Source organism: Canis lupus, chromosome 16, assembly GCF_011100685.1.
Source record: "Canis lupus familiaris isolate Mischka breed German Shepherd chromosome 16, alternate assembly UU_Cfam_GSD_1.0, whole genome shotgun sequence".
NCBI lineage: Eukaryota > Metazoa > Chordata > Mammalia > Carnivora > Canidae > Canis > Canis lupus.
In genome coordinates, this window is record NC_049237.1 from 10,661,099 (window position 1) to 10,682,489 (window position 21,391).

The window sequence follows — 21,391 nt, forward strand, 5'->3', positions numbered from 1 at the left end:
TTCCCTTATGGCTTTCTTAATGTTTTCTATAACTTACTGTATTATAAGCATACAGTATATAACATAGCATACAAAATATGTGTTAATTGACTGTTCATGTTATCAGTAAGGCCTCAGGCCAATAGCATGCTATAGTAGTTATGTTTGGGGGAGTCAAAAGTTATGTGTGGGTTTTTGACTGCACAGGAGGTCAGTACCCTTAACCCCTACATCATCCGAGGGTGAACTGCACTGCTGAAATTGTCAGTATGTCGTGAAAGCATTACAAATCTAGTGCTCTCTCTCATTTGGGCATATTTGGTGGGGGAAGGGGACTTTGGCAAGCAGGAAAAGACCTAGAGGAGTGTGAAGAGGTAGTAGGAGAAAGAAGAGTGAAATAACCTGGATTGCAAAAGAATATGAATGAGGGGAAGTAGAGAGAACTGATCTCTTCCAGTGTTTGAAGACATGCCTCAAAGAAAATGGAAGGGTCTTGCTCTCCATAGTTAGGACAGTAGAACTAAATTATAGGTGTAGAATCCACTGACTCTAACAGTGAATCTTACATGTTTCATAAACATCACCTGGAAAACCTGTTAACAATGACTGTTTCTCTCCTTGCTCCAAATGCTCCAAATGCTGATTCAATATGCCAGAGTTGGACTTGGGAATCTGTGATTTTAGCAAGCACCTCAAATAACTATGGTGCAGATGGTCCACAGACTTAACTTTGAGAAATACTCTATTATAAGGAAGAACTTTAACAACCAGAACTGTCCAGCAAAGGACCAAGGTATCTGGAGAGATGGGCTCAAATGATGTGTTTACCAACAAGATGGATGACCATCTTTCAAGGATGCTGTGGTGGGGGTAGGGGGTGTGGGGGTGTGCACATATGCTTGGCTAAGAGGTTAGGCAAGTTAATCTTCAAGAGAGGCTCCAGTTTAAATGTTCTATTTGCAGCTTTCTTAGCTGAACAACAGTTTTGTAAGAAAAAAGCATGTGCGAATGGATTATGCATTATATTCTCCTTTCTTTTAATGAAGCATCTTTGAAGATAGCCAACCTGTTGAGATAAAGACCAAATTACCATTACCAGGTACTACCTGGAGGCTTCTAAACAGTGTACAGGCACAGCATTTGGAGGAGGAGTGAGTCCATTCCCAGAGATGTGCCTTTCACTCCTTACCTTATTTTAGCAAAGCAAATGTCATGGGTAGAAGTTAAGAGAAGGGAGAAATCAGTGTGGGTTGAGGTAGACAGAGGCGGCTTCATGGCAGTGGGGCTTGAGCACGGTTTGAAAGATGGGTAAGATTTATGTAAGTGGAGTGGGGCAGGGGAACATTTAGGAACGAAGGGAACATTAGCAAACTCAGAGACAGGAACAAGCTTTGAGCAAGGGAGGAGTCATCATCAGACATGCATGAGCATACCAAAGGGCATGTGTTAGGTAAGAATGGAAATAAGGAAAGATGGGGGCTGTGTGTGTTCATGTCTTCTGAACTGAAACTTGGAGTGCATGTTATAAATGTCTGTGTGCTTATGAAGCATGGCTATATAATAAATCTTCTAACGTAAGATAGCTTTGAGGGTGAAAGAAGCTGCTGGTTATAAGGTGCTGTAACATTAACTATAAACCAGAACTGCATCAGGGACACTGAGGTAGTCACTCTACCTTACAGGGACATTGCAACAGTCTATTTGAAACCAAGTCCAAGACTTCCTGCTACCATATGGACTGATATTTGGGGCTGATATTGGAGGGTATTGAAAGCAAGGCAGTGACATCATAGGACACTAAGACATTTGTAGGAGAGTTTGCTCCAAAGCCTTGGGGCTGAACCAAATGACCTTTAAAATCCTTCATCTTCTGCATTTCTCTAGTGGCAACATTTAATAGTATAGAATGTCTGTGAGCAGAAATTTAATGGAATTAAAGTTGTTCCTAAATCAGCAACAGTCCCCAAATTAGTAACTGTTTCTTTTTCTGGTCTAGAGAGGAGAAAGGGATGCAGCAGTAATGAAATGGGAGCAGAAGGATCACTGTTTCCCAACACAATGATGGGGGGAGAAAAATTGAAATAAAATTCCAATTAGGACCACTCTCATTTGGTGCTATTTATTGAGGAGGACATTTCTTCATTCATTTATTATTCTGTAAAAGTTTATGGGCTGAGTACAGTACCCGAAACTGCAGACAGTGTTGAGAGTGACAGTTAATTGGAAATGACATTATCACGGTCCGGTAGGTGCACTCTGGAGAAACTATTCCCAGGCTTTGTTTATCGTATGTACAAAGATGTTGAGCCAGAGATTTGCTTCTAAAGAAATTCACGCCTCCATTAATAATCAATAGAGCACATTCTAGTGCACACCTATTTTTACACTGAAATGACATTTGCCTACATTGCTATGTTGAGGTACCTAATAACCGTAGTCCTGGTCCTCAACCTGCCTCTATACGAGAGACAGAGATAGGCAATGCGGGAAGTAGGAAGGAAATGGGTTCTGTGAGCCTGACCTGGATTTGAAAACCTGTTCTGGGGATCCCTGGGTGGCTCAGCGGTTTGGCATCTGCCTTTGGCCCAGGGCGCGATCCTGGAGTCCCGGGATTGAGTCCCGTGTCGGGCTTCCGGCATGGAGCCTGCTTCTCCTTCTGCCTGTGTCTCTGTCTCTGTCTCTGTCTCTGTCTCTGTCTCTGTCTCTCTCTCTCTCTGTGTCTATCATAAATAAATAAATCTTAAAAAAAAAAAAAGAAAAGAAAACCTGTTCCATCTGTGTAGAGTGAACTCTGGACAAATTTCACCTACTTTGCCTCCACTTCCTGATTTAAACTATGGTCACTAAGATCAGCCTCGGTGGTTCTTAGTGCTGGATGAGCACTGTGAACTTATAAAAACTTCTTAATTTTGTTTCTTAAAGTGGTTGGTACCAGCCTGGATCTACCACTCTGTTGGGTGGCACTGGGTGTGAATCTGTTAAAAACAAAATAACTCTACAGATGACTCCTTGCTGTCACATGTAGGTGGAGAAGTCTACCATTTACTTCATAAAGAGTGTCAGGACCCAATGAAGAGACTGGTCTCAGCGCCTGGTGTATAGTGGCTGTTGTGGCTTGAATTGTGTATCACAAAAAAGATGCTGAATTCCTAATCGCCAGGACCTCAGATTATGACCTTATTTGTATATAGGATTATTGTAGACATGATTAGTTAAGATGCCTCTTCCAGTGTGACAAATGAACTTCTAAGGAGAGAAGGGCACAGAGATACACCAGAAGGAGGCAGAGACTGGAGTGATGGAGCTGTAACTCAGGAACACCACAGACCACAGGCTGTCATCAGAAACTGGGAGAGAGGCATGGGACAGATGGCCCCTCAGAGTCCTCAGAAGGGTATCAACCCTGTGGATACCTTGATTTCAGACATCTAGCCCAGAACTGTGAGTTCATGTATTTCTGTTCTTTTAAGCTACCCACTTTGTGATACTTCATTAGGGTAGCCCCGGGAAACAAATACCATAGTTGTCCTGTATGGTGACTTATCTGGCCACATGGGTTCCTCCGCGAGACTCATAGATGGGCATACACCCAGAGGTATATTTCAAACAGCCTTGATTGAAGATTTCATTGAGACATTTGTGGCTCTCTGCATAAGTGAGCAGACAGGCAGGGAGGTACCCGCAGCTGAGAACCGCGGGGAAGAGAGTAGTTAGACGTTAGGTGAGTGAGAATGTGTAGGTTGGGTGAGAGAAAAAAGGAACTGTCAGACTTCAGAGTGCTGTTTCCAGATATCTTTTCTATTTTTAAGTGGGCTTATGTCACCTTGTTTTTGTGGGTAGGCTAATGGGTACTATTTTCCTTTTGTAATTGTTTTGTTTATACGTTTTGCTTTAATCTTTTCCCTGTGGGTAAAGTTTAGCAAAAATGGCCACCCCTCTCCCCCACGACCTTCATTCTAAAGTGTCTTCCAATGTTGCTGGGAAGCTTAACAAATACAGTTTTATTGAGTAAATGAACAAATTGCATTAGGGAGGCCATGTGATGTGGGGTGGGATGTGGAGAGTGAGGAACCATGCATATTTAGAGACAAACAGATCTGGATTAATATCCTAGCTCTGCCCAGCTTCTCTGAGCCCCAGGTCCTTCTGTAAAATAGTAGTGATTGTATCTGCCTCTCAAAAATTGGTAGAGAGATTAAATTACTTGACAAACATTAATGTCCTTTCTTGTTTTCTCCTGTCCCTACTTCTATTTCAATGGCATCAAGTTGGACTTTGCTCTCAAGAAGACTTTACGTTTGGGGTTCTTCTGCTAACCCCAACACTGAGACTTAAACTTTTACCTGTCATTTTACTGCTATGTGTGTAATATCCATAATCTTCCTAGGTCATGGATAGGGAAACGAGTGTGCAAACTAAAGTAACCCATTCTGGAAAACATCTCCTAGGCTGTGTCTCCTTATTGGTAGACCAGAAGTCTCATTGCAATATCACAGCCTCTGCTCACAAGGAGGCTGGGCATTTCACTGGATCCTTGGAAGAAACTTGTTAGAGTACAAGTGCGGTAGCTTCCTGCCCTATTTGAGCAACACTTTCAGCTTTTTGTTGCTTAAAAAAAAATTTTTTTTAAAAAGATGCAGAACCTGGTCACACACTGTTTATTTCATCTCTAGAATATGGACACACTAGACAGCAGTGAGTGCAGATGCTCTTCATGTGCATCTCTGTTCTGTGGGTGAAGAGGCAAAGCAGTGTCCAGCACACATTGGTGAGGCCTTTCTGCCCATCTGTGCATTCAGGTCTGGCAGGTGTATACCACAGAGCACCAACATTGGACTCAAGCCTCAGAATGCATCAGGACTGCTTGCCTGCTGATCCCTCACATGCCAGTTGTCCAGCGTGGCAGATTGATGGGCGGGCCATACCCCCAGATGGCAGCTTGGCTGAGTCGGGTGTGGGCTGTCGCAGGGAACTGTGAGTGTGGCAATAAAGCCCAGGAGGCTAAGCCAACTTTCTGTTGTTTGGGTGCCAGCCTTGAAGATGCCATCTCCAGGGAGCTGCCAATTCTGCTCTCTGCCAGAGGTCTCTCCCATCATTAGGATATTGAGGAGCTAATGAATCCAGATGACTCAGGGAGAGCCGAGCCATCAACAAAAATTGTTTTGAAAAACATTTGCATAGAAAGATTCTCTGCTCCTGACCCTGTGGTCAGTGGACGTGAGTGGAGAAAGGGAGTGAGGTGGTTCTGTGGGTGCAAGTGATGGTACTCCATATGTGTCTGGCCAGATGGTTGGGCATTTGCATGAGATCATCCAAGTGCACATTTCAAACTGCATCTGGCATGTGGCAGGCCCTCAGTAAATATTAGCCATTGTTACTATTATAGCTATCATTGTTGTTATTAGTGTAATTATTTGGTGTAGAGTGCTGTCCATGCACTTGAGGGGAATATCGTACTGTTCCTGCCCACTTCATGAAACAGAGACAGAGATGTGCTATGGAGCCCAGGAAACTTTAGGATTCTTCCCTCCTAAGTGACCATGGATCAACAGTATCATTGGCTTTTTGCACAGTCTGTTTTTTTTTTTTTTTTTTAAACCAAATCATGTTCTGGAGAGCACTAAACTCCTATAAAAAATACGGTGCATTGTTTATTAAAGCAGACTTATGACCAAATAAGTTTAGCAAACACCGAACACCTTTGATATACAAATGTATGTTATGAAGCTCTAAGAAGATATAAAGTATGCAGGATTTTCTAAGTTTTTCCTTGGGAGAAGGGATGATGAATCCATTATTTTTCCCACAGAACAGCTACTGGCATCATGTGGGATCCCAGTATTCACTGGAAACCTTAGAAATGCTCACATCATGGCATTTACCTAGGACTTGTCAATGTTGGTCAATAACAGGAACCCTTTGGGCTGGTCATCGAGGCAGTTGCCTCCCATTTAAAGGTGAAGGAATGTCAGAGAAAATAACCATACAGAGTTTCATACCTGTTCTTTATCTTCTGTTATTTTGCCTTTGTACTAAACTTTCATTAAGACAAGTGTGCACTCACGCACGCGTGTGTGTGTGTGAGAGAGAGAGAGCGCACGTGAGCATGTATTTTATTGTTAAGAGTTTGGGCTTCTGAGAATAATTGTCATCTCTTCTGCAATGATAAGTTTAGATTGAGGCGGTGTTTGTGGGTATGTGTTTGTGTGGAGCAGTTGTTGTTATTTCATACTGGCATGGTCCTGTTACTTAATAAAAATAATTTGCATCTAATTAAACATAGGGTTTGTATCTCAGCTAGGCAATGCCCAGGTATATAGAAATGTTTTTGCTTTTTCCACTGTTCTCAGTGCAGAGACCCAGAAAATAGAATTCAACCAATAGTCTTGTTGCTCAGAGGCCCCAGTCTTGGCTGAAGCATTATTTGTATCAGATGTTCCCCAGAATTACTACCAGCCTCTAAGTAGACATGATTTCTAATTGTTAGGAGCTTGTTGTTATTTTTGGTCCCTATCTCATAGACCAGGCAGATAGAGATTTTAGAAAGTAGTGTCATAAAAACACACGGAAATGGAAAAGCCTGCTTTGATGACTTCATTTGAGGAGGCATGTGGGCTGTGGAATCAAAGGGTGACCTGGCTTTGAATCTAGGCTCTGGGATTTCCTGGTTGTGTGATGTTGGTTATCATGTAGCCTCAGTTTCCCATCTTCAAAATGTGCACAATACCTGCTTCTTACCATTGTTGTGAAACTTAAATGGGATCATGCATATACAGCAATCAACAGCATGGCAAGTCACGAACACATGGTAAAAATCTTCCACTACAGTCATTACTCCTTCAGTGGAAGTGGCTGCAATGGGTTGTCAGAAACTGATCCCGAGCCAAAGCCCGAGTACAAACTTTGGAGGGCCTTATGATCAGCACGTTACTCTCACTGAATAAAAGAGAAGATGGAGCTCATGAAGTGAGATCCCAGCTGACAGTCTGTCGCTCAACTCTGTGGCCCTTCTCCATTCTCTTGATCTTATATAGCATGGATCACTTTCAATTTTTTTTTTTTTAATCACTTACCTACTTGCCTGTATCTCCATCCTAGAACATACAAGTTCCATTTAGCTCAGAGACTGTTTCCTGTGTTCTACTGTCCTGGATCCTTAGTTCTGAGAGCAGTGACTAAAGTCAGGAGTTATCCTGCCATTTTCTGGAATGAATGAGTTCAGTGATGGTATTACTGAGACACACATGCACACATGGATGCCTGTCACCAGATCGAACCCTGCCATTTAAGTATCATCATACTTAGCATCCAGGATGTTTGAATTCTTGCCTTACTTCTCAGGCTCTTTAGCAGGGGGTTCAACATTCATTGTTTAGCAGGCTCTTGTGGTTAAAACCCCTGTATAGCCTGTGCCATGCCAATTGCAGCCCATTTTATTTGGTTCTCATGGAGGATAGAGGCTGGGTGTTTACCATTCTTGACATAGGTGGTCATGTTATGGTTGTCTTATAGTCCATCCCCATGGGGCTCTCATGAGAATGGATCATCTGAAGCAATGTCAAATGTATTTATCTTCATTAGTCTTGTTCCCCTAATCTTTCACTAGTAAAATGACAAGGAAATAGTAAGTTGTAATAGAAATGTAGCTTTGAGCCAGAAAGACTTGGGTTTCACTAGCTAATCTATCTTGGGAGAGTTGTTCAATCTCATAGGGTCTTACCTCCTTTGTTGTAAAATGGGTGAAGTACTGCCTTGCATGGCTGGAGTGGGCTGTGATGACAGTGCACATAATGCATATATTCTACTACCAGCCATACTGGTAAATACCGTCAGTGGTAGTGATGTTCTCACTGAAGGATGGTATAGGTAGGTGTGTGTATGTGAGTAAAAGCCATGGTGCCAACTGGGGATATAGCATTGGGTGAACTGTGGCTGAAATAGTGGTCCCCCTGGGCTAGATTGGCTGGAAGACTTTCTCTTAATTATGTCACCAAGAGCTTGGGATATAAGAAATGGCAATGAAAGAATAGCTTATTTACCATAGCTCAATATGGCTTCTTAAGCAGGTACAGTATTCCATATTAAAGCATGTGTATCTAAATTATTTTTTAGAAATCTCAAGCTGTGAATTAAAAAGAAACCCAAACAAACAAAATTCCTCTATTTCCATGATGTAAACTGATAATGAGAACATGTTAGGAATCATGCTGCAGGTTAGGGAATGTATGTGGTGCCATCACACCCACAAGGAATGAAAGGCAGACTTTGGTGTTCTCTAGTTTATACTGAACCTCAGATCTCTACACACTTGACAAACTACCTCAGAACTAGAGAGAGCCATTAACACAACATAGGCACACCATTTCCTGTTAATTTTTATTATGACTTCTGTAGTATGTCCAGCCATTCTTGTATCTATTTCCTTGAAATTCATAATTGTACATCTTTGGGTGTGTAGAGTTATTGTGCAAATATCTACTTATTAGTGTCTGTCTTCTTATAATCCTATTTACATACATTTTTTGCACATATAGTAACACTTCATTTAATCTGTAAGATGTACAACAACTCTGACCTGAGATCACTTGAAAAGAGTATAAAAATTCAACAGGCAGCAGCCACAAAGTCATCTTGAAAGAAACAAAAATAGAAAGATAGCACACAATAAAGTCAAAGCCATTGACTGGCTGTGGTCATATAAGCTAGGACCTGCTGGCACCTAAGCTGAGAAACATAGAGGAAATGAATGGGGAAAAAGAAATAAGAGAAAAGACAGGCAGAAGAGAAAAAGGTAAAACAAGAGATGAGAGCAACAAAGTACAGAGGCTGTCAATAACAATAGTTATGGAAATATCAAGTATCCTTGGGTAAAATGACAACCAAGAGTGGGAAATAGAATTATGGATTTTTGAAGATTTCTTCTAGCTCATTAGGCTGAAATCCCTTTTTCTTTTGTCCTGAAATCCTTTTTTTAATGCATCAGGACCATGAAGGCGGCAGAACGAATGTGTAAGCAGCAGAGCAAACTTGTACCCGTCCATGAGTGCACATGCTGAGCATCCCATAGCCCAGCAGTCTCTCAGAGCAGCCCTGTGTACATACCTTTCCATCAGACCTACACAGATTTATCAGACCACGCACCTTACTTTCCATAAGTGACAACTGCAACATATATTTGCTTCCTATCTCTTTAACTGCACCCAAATTCTGCATAGATGTATAAAGTAGTGTGTGTACTAGTTAAACTCAACTGAGTTCCACGATGTGGACTCCTCCTAAGATTTTCTACATGTAGCTTTCTACTGCAACCCATCAGTACCTATCAATTTTTTTTTCGCTAGAGAAAAATGCCTTGAATTCACTAACGTTAGCCACTTTTAACCACTCTTAAAGAATATGATACAAATTTTATTGTAAGTGCGAGCTATTAAGATATAGGCAAATATCTCCCCCTTGGCCCCCACACTTAAAGTGAATACTGTGCCACTCTGACCGTAGCTTTTACCAATCTTAATATAATGTTAAAAATAAGACAAGATGCCACTCTTTATAACCAACCAATAATTTCATCTTTGAATCAACTCAATTTCTTTTTTTTTTCTCTTGGGTAAATATTTTTATTTATTTTTTAATTTTTTAATTGGAGTTCAATTTGCCAACATATAGCATAACACCCAGTGCTCATCCCGCCAAGTGCCCCCCTCAGTGCCCATCATCCAGTGACCCCAACCCCCCGCCCACCTCCCCTTCCATTACCCCTTGTTCATTTCCCAGAGTTAGGTGTCTCTCATATTTTGTAACCCTCACTGATGTTTTCACTCATTTTCTCTCCTTTCCCTTTATTCCCTTTCACTAATTTTTATATTCCCCATATAGACCATATAATGTTTGTCCTTCTCCGATTGACTTACTTCACTCAGCATAATACCCTCCAGGTCCCTCCACATCGAAGCAAATGGTGGGTATTTGTCGTTTCTAATGGCATAGTCCATTGTATACATAGACCACAGATTCTTTATCCATTCATCTTTTAATGGACACCGAGGCTCCTTCCACAGTTTGGCTATTGTGGACATTGCTAATCAACACAATTTCTACCAATTTAGTTTTTACCTAAGGGTTTCTCCGGTGAGCCCAGATTGCCTGCTTTACAGGAGGAGGAAAGGTTTTCATAAGATGTTTTAGTTCTCATATTCAGCTCACCCAGTCTGTTCCCTTCCACAGTTTTCTGCTCTAAGATTTGGGTTTTCTTTCCCTTCACATGAAAAATAAACATCATCAGTTGAGGAAATATAAGACTTTTATTTGTGTCGAAACAGTCAGGAGAAGGCACTTCTTTATGTGTCTCCAGAGAAGCTGTGGAAGCAACACCTCTGTGCCTGAGCTCAGGTGGCTCTTGTGACCTTCTAGATTTATAGGCCTATCTGAGGTTACTCAGGAGAGCGGGTCTCTAGAAATGTAAACACTTCACACACACATTGCTTCAGATACACATTCTTTACAACACGATACAATGTGCTGCTTGAAAAGCATATCAAGTGAGGCTTATTGCAGGACTTTAGAGGCAATCCGCACCATAACACGCTGTGCACTGTAGTATGTGTAGTCAGCCGGCATACACCAGCAGCAGGCTGGTCAAGGTGTAGGAGGGAAGCCGTCCTTGGCCGTCTGGAAGACCGTCAACTGGAAGACCTACGGGCCCAAGTAGGAGACATCTGTGTTAAGCTTTAGTGGAGGCCCGCAGGTGACTGGAGAGGGGTCTACTTTATCACTTACACACTTGTGCATCTCTGCCTCCACTCCTGTTTTGTTTTTGTCACTTCAGCTCAGTACCTAATTGCCTAATACGTGAGTTATCACTGTGGAGTCGGAACCATGATTTGCAAGACCCCTTGTGATCTGGCCTTGCCATTGTTATCCGGCCTCATCTCTACCTCATTTACTTCGACAACTCAGGCCCTTCTGTCACTCTTTAAACATCCCAAAGCCCTCAGGCCTCTGGGCTTTGCACTTGCTGTTGGTCCCTTTGCCTTGAATGCTTTCCCCCCAGACATCTGCAAGCGAACTCCTACACTTCCTTCCGGTGCTCCTCAGAATGTATCTTCTCATTGAGACCTTTCCTGGCCAACTACAGCTTCCTTCTACTCTTGTTTTTTTTTCTCTTATTTCTGGTTCTCTCTTTAATTTTCCTCTTTAGCACTTATATCTACCAACATATGATATTTATGTATCATATTTATTTTCTCTCTCTTCTTGGATAAAGTTATCTCCATGAGATAAAAAAAAATGTTTTGTTAATGCTTTGCTCACTGCTGTATCCCCAGAGCTCGGCACCTACTATACGCTTGGTATTTACTGATTGACTGAATTAATAAATTACTTTGTCCCATCTCCTTTTTTCTTCCTCTTGCTTTCAGATTGTGCGACATCTTGCCACCAGATTAAATGGTTATTTTTGGCCACATTGGTCTCAACAACTCTGTCAGCGTTCCATTGCATATTAGATTAAAATTTGTACTGCTCAGCCTAGATTTAAGGATTTGAGTAGTCTTGGATTTGCCGTTCTGGCCTGATCTGCATCACCTAACCGGGACTTCTATTTGGGAAGCCTGGCCTACTTGCTGGCCCCAATTTTGTCCAGCGTGTTTCCTCCCCACCCCCATGACCATCATCCAAGTACAGATTCCAATTTAGCCTGTACATACAGGTAGTATAACAAGAGCAGCAATAGCACCGACTTTTTGTTCTTAACTCTACCCACTTATGTAAGACCTCAGTCCTCTGCCCAATAGCTATCCCATCCAGTGTCCCCAAGGCTCTGCAGAAGGTATCTCATTTGTGACACAAAGGTGGTGCTGCTGTAATCACTGCGAAGCCTCTACCCTATCTTCCCTCTGTGTGGAGAGGTCTTCTCTTCCTTTAAAGTACCGCATTTTCTCTTTGGGGGTTGCCTACTGTGAGAATGCCTCTGTCCTGCTGAAGGTTTTGTCTCATGATCTCAAAGCCACCAGTTCTCCAGATTGGGGCTGATTTGGGGGCTTGAAAGAGAGAAAGCCCTTCTCTACAAATCTTTCTTCTTTCCTCTTTCCTTTCCTTCCAGAATGTCTACTAGGCTCTTGGTATGTATCCAGTAGTGTACTTGGTGATGGATTTTAGGAGTCTGAGGAATCTCCTACTTTTTGTAACCTACAATTTTTTAAAATTTTATTTTTAATTTATTTAGAGAACATGAGTGTGGGGAGGGGCAGAGGAAGAGAGAGAAAGAAGCAGACTCCCCACTGAGTGTGCAGCCTCACAACCTTGAATTCATGACCTGAGCCAAAACCAAGAGTCAGATGCTCAACCAACTGAGCCACCCGGGCACCCCTATACCTCTACAATTTTTAACCCTGGGGCCTCTTGGGAATAGTTCTGCTTTGCCATTTTTTTAAAAAAGATTTTTATTTATTTATTCATGAAAGACACAGAGAGAGAGGCAGAGACACAGGCAGGGGGAGAAGCAGGCTCCCTACAGGGAGCCCGACATGGGATTCGATCCTGGGACTCCAGGATCATGCCCTGGGCCAAAGGCAGACACTAAACCACTGAGCCACCCAGGGATGCCCTGCTTTGCCATTTGTCTTGCAGCCCCTTATGACACAGCTCCTGTGGCTTCTTAATATGGCCATTTCTCCTACTCCTCAACTTGGGGACACCTTATTCCATCTGAACCTCCAGCCGGGAACACACGTAGAAGTCTCCATACTTCCAAGTTTCAACCTGGCACCCAAGAACTTGCACCAGTGGACACCTGTGAGCCCAGCAACTCTGTACCCCGTGAAACATGCCAAAGCCAGCCTCCATTCCTATACGAGATATCAGTGACTGCTACATAAAGGCTCTTTACTGAAGTGTCCTCAAATTTTGAAATATATACATTTTATAAGGCCCAATTCAAGCATTTGTTTTTCTGTTAGGTCCTTCTTACTGACTCAGCCTCTGAGATTTTATCATCCTCTGAATAATGGCTCTCATTGTCTGAGCTGGTCATTTAGCATCTAGCCATGTGTGGCCTTCTCTGTTAATGACCTCCTCCCACCCTCCCGGCTGAGTCCTCCTTGCCTCAAGTGGCTTGCCAGCTTTTCTTAGGAAGGACAGAAGCTCCTTCCTCTTTAATTCCTGCACTGCACTTAGCATTGCCTTATCTTCTTAGTGGTGGTTAAACGTATTTCTTGATTAAATGTTTATAGATATGCTTTGGAAAAGTCAGTGGTTAACACTGTTTCTGCCACATGGAAAATTAATTTATGCAGGACACTTCAGACCATCATGGTTCCAGAGGACTGGCACATGCAGGTTTAGGTGTATTGATATGTATTTGAGCATTGCATGAGCAAATTTTGTGCACTCTCTTTTACATAAGTCCTCCACCCAACCTCCTGTTCCTGTTCCTTTCTCTGTCAGATATTTTGAGGTACATCTGGCATTTAGAATGTAGGGTGTCGATGGTGGGGGACTCCCTCGGAGGGGTTTGAGCCCTTGTCTATCCAGAGGACACAGGGGACAAACACATAGGACTTTGGCAAATGAGGGTCTTGACCTTCCAACATGGGCCAACAATCCTTAGGCTGAAGGCTGACCCCTTTAACACAGAGTGAGATCTTGTAGCAGACCCTGGGAGACAGCTTTGAGATTACCCTTGAGCCACAGACTGCTCCACATGTGTGGTGTTTTTGCTCCTCAGTCTGGGATTTTGAAATCCTATTGTCATAGACTTACTGATGTAATGAAGAACCACAATAGGGGTGCACTGAGACCTCAGATAGCTGCCCTCCTGGTTTGTCCGAAGTGTCCTGCATTCTGTTTGAGGAAAAGAGGAGCCAACATGAGTGGCATTGGAGGCTGTGCTTGGCCCTCAAATCACATTAATGGAACTTTCAGATAATGTCATTCTTCATTTTTCCTAATACCAATTTACAGATTGCATCCCAGGATCCCCAGAGAAGCAGAACTTGCCAAGTATGCTTGTCTTTTCTTCTAATTAGGTTTTTAAATAAATCAAAGAACTCTTGTTTTCATTTACCTTGGATTACACAGCAACAGTGTTCTGGTTCACGTTGCCCATAGAGGCAATCCCCACTGAAAGGACACCGAATTCCTGACACTCCAAAGGCTTAGGAGCTTTCCTCCCTCCTCTTTACTGAGCATTCCATTCTCTCCTTGGAGAGGAAGAAAAGATGGCCTTACCTGTGCTCTGTTGCCTCTCCTGGTGGCCCCTCCCACCAAAGCACCCCATAGACTGAGTTCTGTGTCTGAAAGGGAGCAAGAAGGGAGGATATAATTCTTCTTGCCTTGCTTTCTTTTTACTCTTTACCTAATTCTCAACCCTCACTTAGCTTCTGTTCCTCAGCCTGATGCTTTGGATCTGGGGTAAGCCAAGGGGCTAAGGAATCACTGGGAAGAAGATTGCTAGGCAGAGCTTGATGCCCATTCCCTTGGCCCCATCCCCTCACCTCTTTCCAACTCTGTGCTCCATTAAGTCTTTTTCCCCAGAGTGCCTCCTCTGTCTCCTTCCCTGATCCCAGTATGATTGGGTTCCTGCCCAGAGGAACCCCTCCCTGGCCATTCATCTTTTTATCAGTGTAGCCTCATTGTAGAGACAGAGCTGATGGAAGTAGTGACTCCTTGCATTAAGTCTGTGAGCCCAACCCTGGGAACTCTGGGGAGAGATGCTGCAAGTCCAAACTCTATTTGGCCAGCAGCAGGCTTTGGTCTCTAAGTTCTTCTGAAACAGGGAGACTGAGAAGGGGTTGTCATGCCAGCTCTGAGGACTCGAGTATTTCCTCCTAATATTTTCTTTGAATACTGACAAAATCAGAAAATCCTTAGTAAGAGCATTGAAATCACTTGATATTCAAAGCAGTAAGTCTGATTAGCCTTTAAATTCATAGAAAAGAGTGAGTTTTTAAATTTTTAAAATTTTAATTTGTAAACATATGTAGAATTAATGACTTTTTTTTTTTTTTTTTTTTATAATAGTCACACACACACACACACACAGAGGCAGAGACACAGGCAGAGGGAGAAGCAGGCTCCATGCACCGGGAGCCAGACATGGGATTCAATCCCGGGTCTCCAGGATCGTGCCCTGGGCCAAAGGCAGGCGCCAAACCACTGCGCCACCCAGGGATCCCTTAATGACCTTTTTTGATTCATCACTTTTTAAGAGTGAAGCATTGGTTTAAATAAGAGTTCAGTGATTGTTTTTTTTTTTTTAGTGGTTTTTTAAAGAAAATGTAAATAAAGTCTATATTCTGACACTTTTAACTTTGTATTTAGCTTAAATCTTGCAGTTAAAAATTGTAAAATAACCTAGCACAAAAATTCTGTATGTTTTGAGCAATTTCTGCCCAAAAGCTTATCATCTAGCTATTTTGAATAACTTTGACCAGTCAAAATATAGTCATAAGCCAAGAAGTCAGGAGTTAAAATTTCTGATTCACTGGAACAGTTTTTGTCACTTGAGAAACTAAATTCCATGTGTTTTATTACTATTGAAAAAGCCCTTCATTCAGAATTTGCTTGATTTTGCATATGATCATAAGCCTCAATTACCCACTTTTTATATTTATTTATTTATTTATTTATTTATTTATAATAAATTTTTTATTGGTGTTCAATTTGCCAACATACAGAATAACACCCAGTGCTCATCCCGTCAAGTGCCCCCCTCAGTGCCCGTCACCGAGTCACCCCCACCCCCCGCCCTCCTCCCCTTCCACCACCCCTAGTTCATTTCCCAGAGTTAGGAGTCTTTATGTTCTGTCTCCCTTTCTGATATTTCCTACCCATTTCTTCCCCCTTCCCTTCTATTCCCTTTCACTATTATTTATATTCCCCAAATGAATGAGAACATATAATGTTTGTCCTTCTCCGACTGACTCATTTCACTCAGCATAATACCCTCCAGTTCGATCCACGTTGAATTTTACCCACTTTTTAGATTATTAACTGTTAGAAGCTGTCACTGAAGAAATAGAAGGCAACAAAAGACAGGCACAACAACATTGAAAGTATATCTAGTCTGTCAGAAAGAAAACAAAAATAACTGTTCTTCATAGTAAAATGCATCATGTTAGAGTGTTTATGAAGAAAAATTTAGATTATGGTCTATATATTCTGGTTCTAGAGGCATGAAAGTCTATATTTTTGGAGGGTTTTTTAAGATTCAATATTGTTTAAATAATGTTGGTTTTATAACTTACAGCATTTTATTTCCTACATTATCATCTGGAGAACATTGCACTTGAATTACACTCTATGAATGATGTTGACATATTTACATGCTGTTCCAGAAAGCTGAGAGATAACTTGTCTGAACCTTGTGATTCTCAAACTCTTACTATTAGCCCAGATACCTTATTCCAAAACTTTTCTTTCTTTCTTTGTTTCTTTCTTTCCTTTTTTTTTTTTTTTTTTTTTTTAGATTTTATTTGACAGAGAGAGAGAGAGACAACACAAGCAGTGGGAGGGCAGGCAGAGGGAGAGGGAGAAGCAGTCTTCCCACTGAGCACGGAGCCTGATGCGGGGATTGATCCCAGGACTCTGAGATTGTGACCTGAGCTGAAGGCAGATGCTTAACTAACTGAGCCACCCAGGTACCCCTCAAAAGAGATTCTGATTTAGAATCCTGGTACGGAAAACAAGGAAAGGAAGAGATATTCTGGTTTTACCCAGTGTTCTTGGGTCCCTGTGCCTGCTTGGTGCTCTTCCTACAATCCTCAGTGACCTCTTAGGAGCCTCCCAGAGTCCCTGGAGCTCTGCAGGTGCAAAGCCAGACTGAAGCAAGAATTACTGATAAGGAGGGAGGCTTGTCCAGTGTGCTTAAAAATCATAACCCATCAGTGGTGCCTACTGTGAGGAGAGTTGCTTTGTTTGTCTGCAGTGTAATCTACCAGGGGTTTTGTGGATGATGAGTAGGCTGGAATCAATTCCAGTTTCCATAGCCTCACTACAACTCTGATTGGCTATATGACTCAGTTGCCCCATGCATTCTCTGCAGGTGGTGCTGCATCAGTGATCTGTACCAGAAGATCTGAAGGAGAGGGGAGAAAAACATGAATTTGCTCATGGGCATTCTGCAAACTAGAATCCTATTGTTGCTTCGAGTGCTGCTGCTGCTTCTACCACTACCACTGTTTGTGCTCCCCTTCCCCCCCCTCGTCCTCCTCCCTCTCCTGTCTTTTCAGTAATAGAGCTGAGATTTTCCAGTCATGTAGCTAGATGCTTGGGTTTCCCTTATCCTTTGTTCTTTGCAAAATCAATTGATTGTCAAACTTAATGTTCCAGACCATGTTCTTTCCTCAGGCAGAGGAGAGCCATCTACAAGCAGGTAACTAAACCTCAGTCAGTGGGTGTCTAGACTGCAAGTTGAGATGCTGCAGGGTTCTGGGTGCCTTGTAGAAGGCACAGAGCACCATGCAAACCCCATGTTGAACGCATGGAACCATCTGGGACAGAGCAGGCTAGAGTTGCTTGCATTTCTGATCCTGCCCCTTCCGAGGGGGTGGCTTGCAGTCCTTCTAATTTTCTTCAGTAGCAGCAATACCTCAATTTTTGGCTCAAAAATTATATCTCAGCAGGGGAAACCACACATCAAAAGAGAGCAGTTTGCCAGTAATCTATACTAGCACCTTTCCTGAGAATAAGGACTCAGGCCTTTCACACTTGGATGCTTTGATTCACTGTTTCACAGATTAGCTTTGTTATATTAAGCTGCTTTCAGTGCTCAAACTCCAGTTATTCATGCAGACCTACCTTTTAGCGTGTGCTTTGTAGGGAGGCCTGAACATTTCCAGCTTGGATTTTACAGGACATTGGAGTATCGAGATACCACCTGTTCCTCTCTCACCCCACTGCTCATTTTTTTTCTTTATTGTTAGAGGAAAAATGCACCTCAAAAGTATTCTTATTGTGCATTGAAACTATACTGTCTGTCAGGCCAAACTGTATAATGCAGACAAGCATGAGCTCGGAGCCAGACTCCCTGGCTCTGCAGTATCCTAATTATGAAACCTCATGTGCATCACTTACTATGCTGTAGCTTTCTCATCTATGAAATGGGAGTAAAAATACTACCCATTGGGGTACCTGGGTGTCTCCGTGGTTCAGCATCTGCCTTTGGCTCAGGTCATGATCCCAGAGTCCTGGGATCAAGTCCCACATCAGAGTCCCTGTAGGGAGCCTGCTTCTCTCTCTGCCTGCATCTCTGCCTCTCTGTGTCTCTCATGAATAAATAAAAAAATAATCCTTTTTTTTTAAATAAAAAAAAAATCCTAAAAATAATACTACCTATTTCTTAGGGTTGTTGAAGGTTAACTGAGTTACTATTCATGAAGTGCTTCTGAGTGCCTGAGTGACTGAGAACTACATTTGTGTTAGTTGTTCCTGCTCCTGTTATTACTGCCTATTGGTATTACCAGGTGTAAGTGTTAGGCTGCTCTTATTACTTTGCTGAAGATTTGGGTAAAGACCCAAGTAGCTTAGTAGAGATTTTGTGCCTGGGATAGAAGCCTAAAGTGATTGACCCCTTGAAATGTCGATTCCTGGCAGTCACTAAAGAATGCCTATTTTGAATTTAGATTTAATTCTGCATGTTGGTCGGGCTGCTTAACTAGCAGAGTAAAAATATAAAAAGACAAAAACAAAAAGAAACCTACTAAGGAAAAAAAAAGAAACTTACAAAAGAGGAGGATACTAATGCTTCTGTTGTTCAGTTATAAAACTTAGAAATGACAGAAGAAAGAGCCTGGTCCATATTATATGCTCAATATATAGCAGCTATCATAAGTATTACATTTTGGAGAGAAAATCTAGCCCCCCCACCCCAAGTCCTCGAGATACGGAGGTAGGAGGTGGGTTGAGGGATTGAAGCTTGCCATATTATCAAATGTTTCAGATGATGTTTTAAATTTGCTTATGTTTGTCTTCTTTATGTATATTCTCTTTAATGCCAAGGGACTTTTCAGAACAGACTGTTAATGTTTCTTCTTGTATTTTGAATTGAATGTTGTAGAAATCGGCCCTGAGGAGGAAGTGTGCGGTCTGTAAAATCGTCGTCCACGCTGCCTGCATTGAACAGCTAGAGAAGGTGAGACAGCACCACCTGCTGCAGCGTGGGCTACATTGCAAGTGTTTGGGCTTCTAAGACCAGGTGTCAGTTCCTATTGCCAACTTTTTCGAAACAATGCCCTTTTAAAAAAACCTGAAATACCAACATTGTTACCAGATTAGTAATGGAAAAGCAGTGCTTAAGGTTAATTCGCCCTATTGTTTGCTGAAGGTAAATTCGATAACATTTTATGTTGCTTCTTGGGAGGAGGAATGGTGAGGTTAGAGGGAAAAGCCTGGTACACACAATTTTTTTTTTTTTTTACAGTGACAAAATTGTTATTCACCCATAGAATTTTCCACCCATAGAATCTTTTTTTCTTAAAGAAAAAAAATCTATAAGCTCTTTAAAAATAATTGTTTAGATTCGTCTGACCTTTGTGAATTTCTTCTTCTTAAAGTAGCTACAAGGAAGAGAGTCCGGCCAGAAGCCAGCTCTCTGTCCTTTCTTGGGGGGCAGCATGAATGTGTGGGTGGGATGGAAGTAACATCTCCCCGGTGTCTTGCCTCTGGAAGAAGTAGATTCTGCGGTCCATTTGGGTATTTGCAGGAAAGGGGAGGTTCCAGCTGTGAGTAGTCTGTTGGCCTCTTGCTCTCCTCTCTTTCCACCTGTGAGTGTCTGTGTTATATGTTCTTGAGCTGCCATGTGTGAACGTGTTGAAATATTTTCATCCCCTGAAACATTCGTTATTTTCATGAACATGTTACCGATTATTGCTAGCTGCTATTTTGTAGGGAGGACTACTAACATTTATACATATATGTATACATATACATATTTTTTTCTTCTTGCTGTTCCAACCCCATTTACTTATGTCCTCTTTCATTTCTATACTCCTTTCACCTTATCAAGTAACTAAAGAAGATGCACATATTACCAGGAGACCTGCCTATCTAAAAAAAAGGCAGTACTGAAGACTTGAAGAAAAATTTCTGTGTGTGAATCATCATCATCATATTAAATATTTCTCAAGTTTATGTTGTCCTACTTTTAAAATCTGAAACATAACTGGGTGATTTCAGCTGCCTTAGATATTTTCTTTACTCTTTATCTTTTTCTCACACTTATAGTGTAAGGGGATTATTGTTTAAAGATATGTTGATTTCATCAATGAGAATAAAGAGACGTGGATTAGAGATAGAGGATCATCTGGGATCTATATAGATTATGTAGGGTGATGATTTCAAGTGTTAAACTGTGTTCCTTATTCTTTGGGGCTTTTGTAGTCTCAATATGTGTCGCTGTTGATTTGTTCAGGTAAGTCAATCTAGTCTGATGCGTATCCCTAATGTAATACACTTTTCTTTTTAAATGACAGATTAATTTCAGATGTAAGCCAACATTTCGAGAAGGGGGCTCAAGATCACCAAGAGAAGTGAGTGTTTCAGAGCTCGACTTTAAATACCACCTTTATTTCCCATTGACTTACTGGATTGATAGATATTCACCAGTAATTAAATACCAAAGTCTAGCTCCCTCCATTCCATATGGGTTTCTCGTTAATACATCAATAAATACCATCAGTAGAATCTCCCAGTCTCTTCAGCATGTGTATATTGCCTTTTATTATTCTCATGAAATGCATTGGGGAACTAAGGTTTTCATGAGCAGGTGGAGAGGCAGTGATAAATTTGAAGAGGTAAGAAGTAAATAAAATTTTATTGTCTTTTGGTCCATTTTAATTCCATTTTTCAATTTTGAGGGGGGTAGAAGCTCTTCAGGGGGCTGCATGGTTATTGAGTATTCCCACGAACACGGGAGCCAGGTTGATTTCTATACCAGTCTAGATGCTGTGTGATTTGAGACATCGTACCTAATCTTTCTGAACTGCAGTGTTTTTACCTGTTAAGTCAGTAGGTAGGTAGGTAAATGGAAGAACCACATTCAGTGCTTAGTCCTTAACCTCACAGCCCAGTTGTGAAGACAAACAGCTAAAGAGGAAATCATAATGAAGAGCAGTTGCTCTGTTGGTGGTAAGCAGACGGGAGGACAGGAGGAGAGCTGCACTTTGGTCATATTTGTTTGTGTAGCTCTTTTCGAGGAGACTGAGCACATGAGGAGAAGTTAGAGAAGGTGAGACGGTTGGTAGAGGGTCTCAGCCCTCCTGTGCTATCCTGGATAGCCCAGCTCCAGGCCCCAGATTGCACTCTCCAACAGGCTGCAATGAACAGAATCCATCCTTCTTAGAAAATTGTTTAGGTGCCTAAGTGTTACCGTTGTATATGGTGCTCTCCGTAAGAGAAAGTGCGATGTGTCATTTTT

General features: G+C 41.9%; 1 protein-coding gene across 1 annotated transcript in view; it reads left to right on the top strand.

Moving 5' to 3' along the window:
* The window catches only part of DGKI (diacylglycerol kinase iota), a 428,692-nt gene that overhangs the window by 162,812 nt on the left and 244,489 nt on the right, over positions 1 to 21,391 (top strand). The window contains 2 exon segments of the mRNA XM_038559441.1: positions 19,034 to 19,108; positions 20,448 to 20,504. Of these exon segments, the coding sequence (XP_038415369.1) occupies positions 19,034 to 19,108; positions 20,448 to 20,504 (132 nt within the window).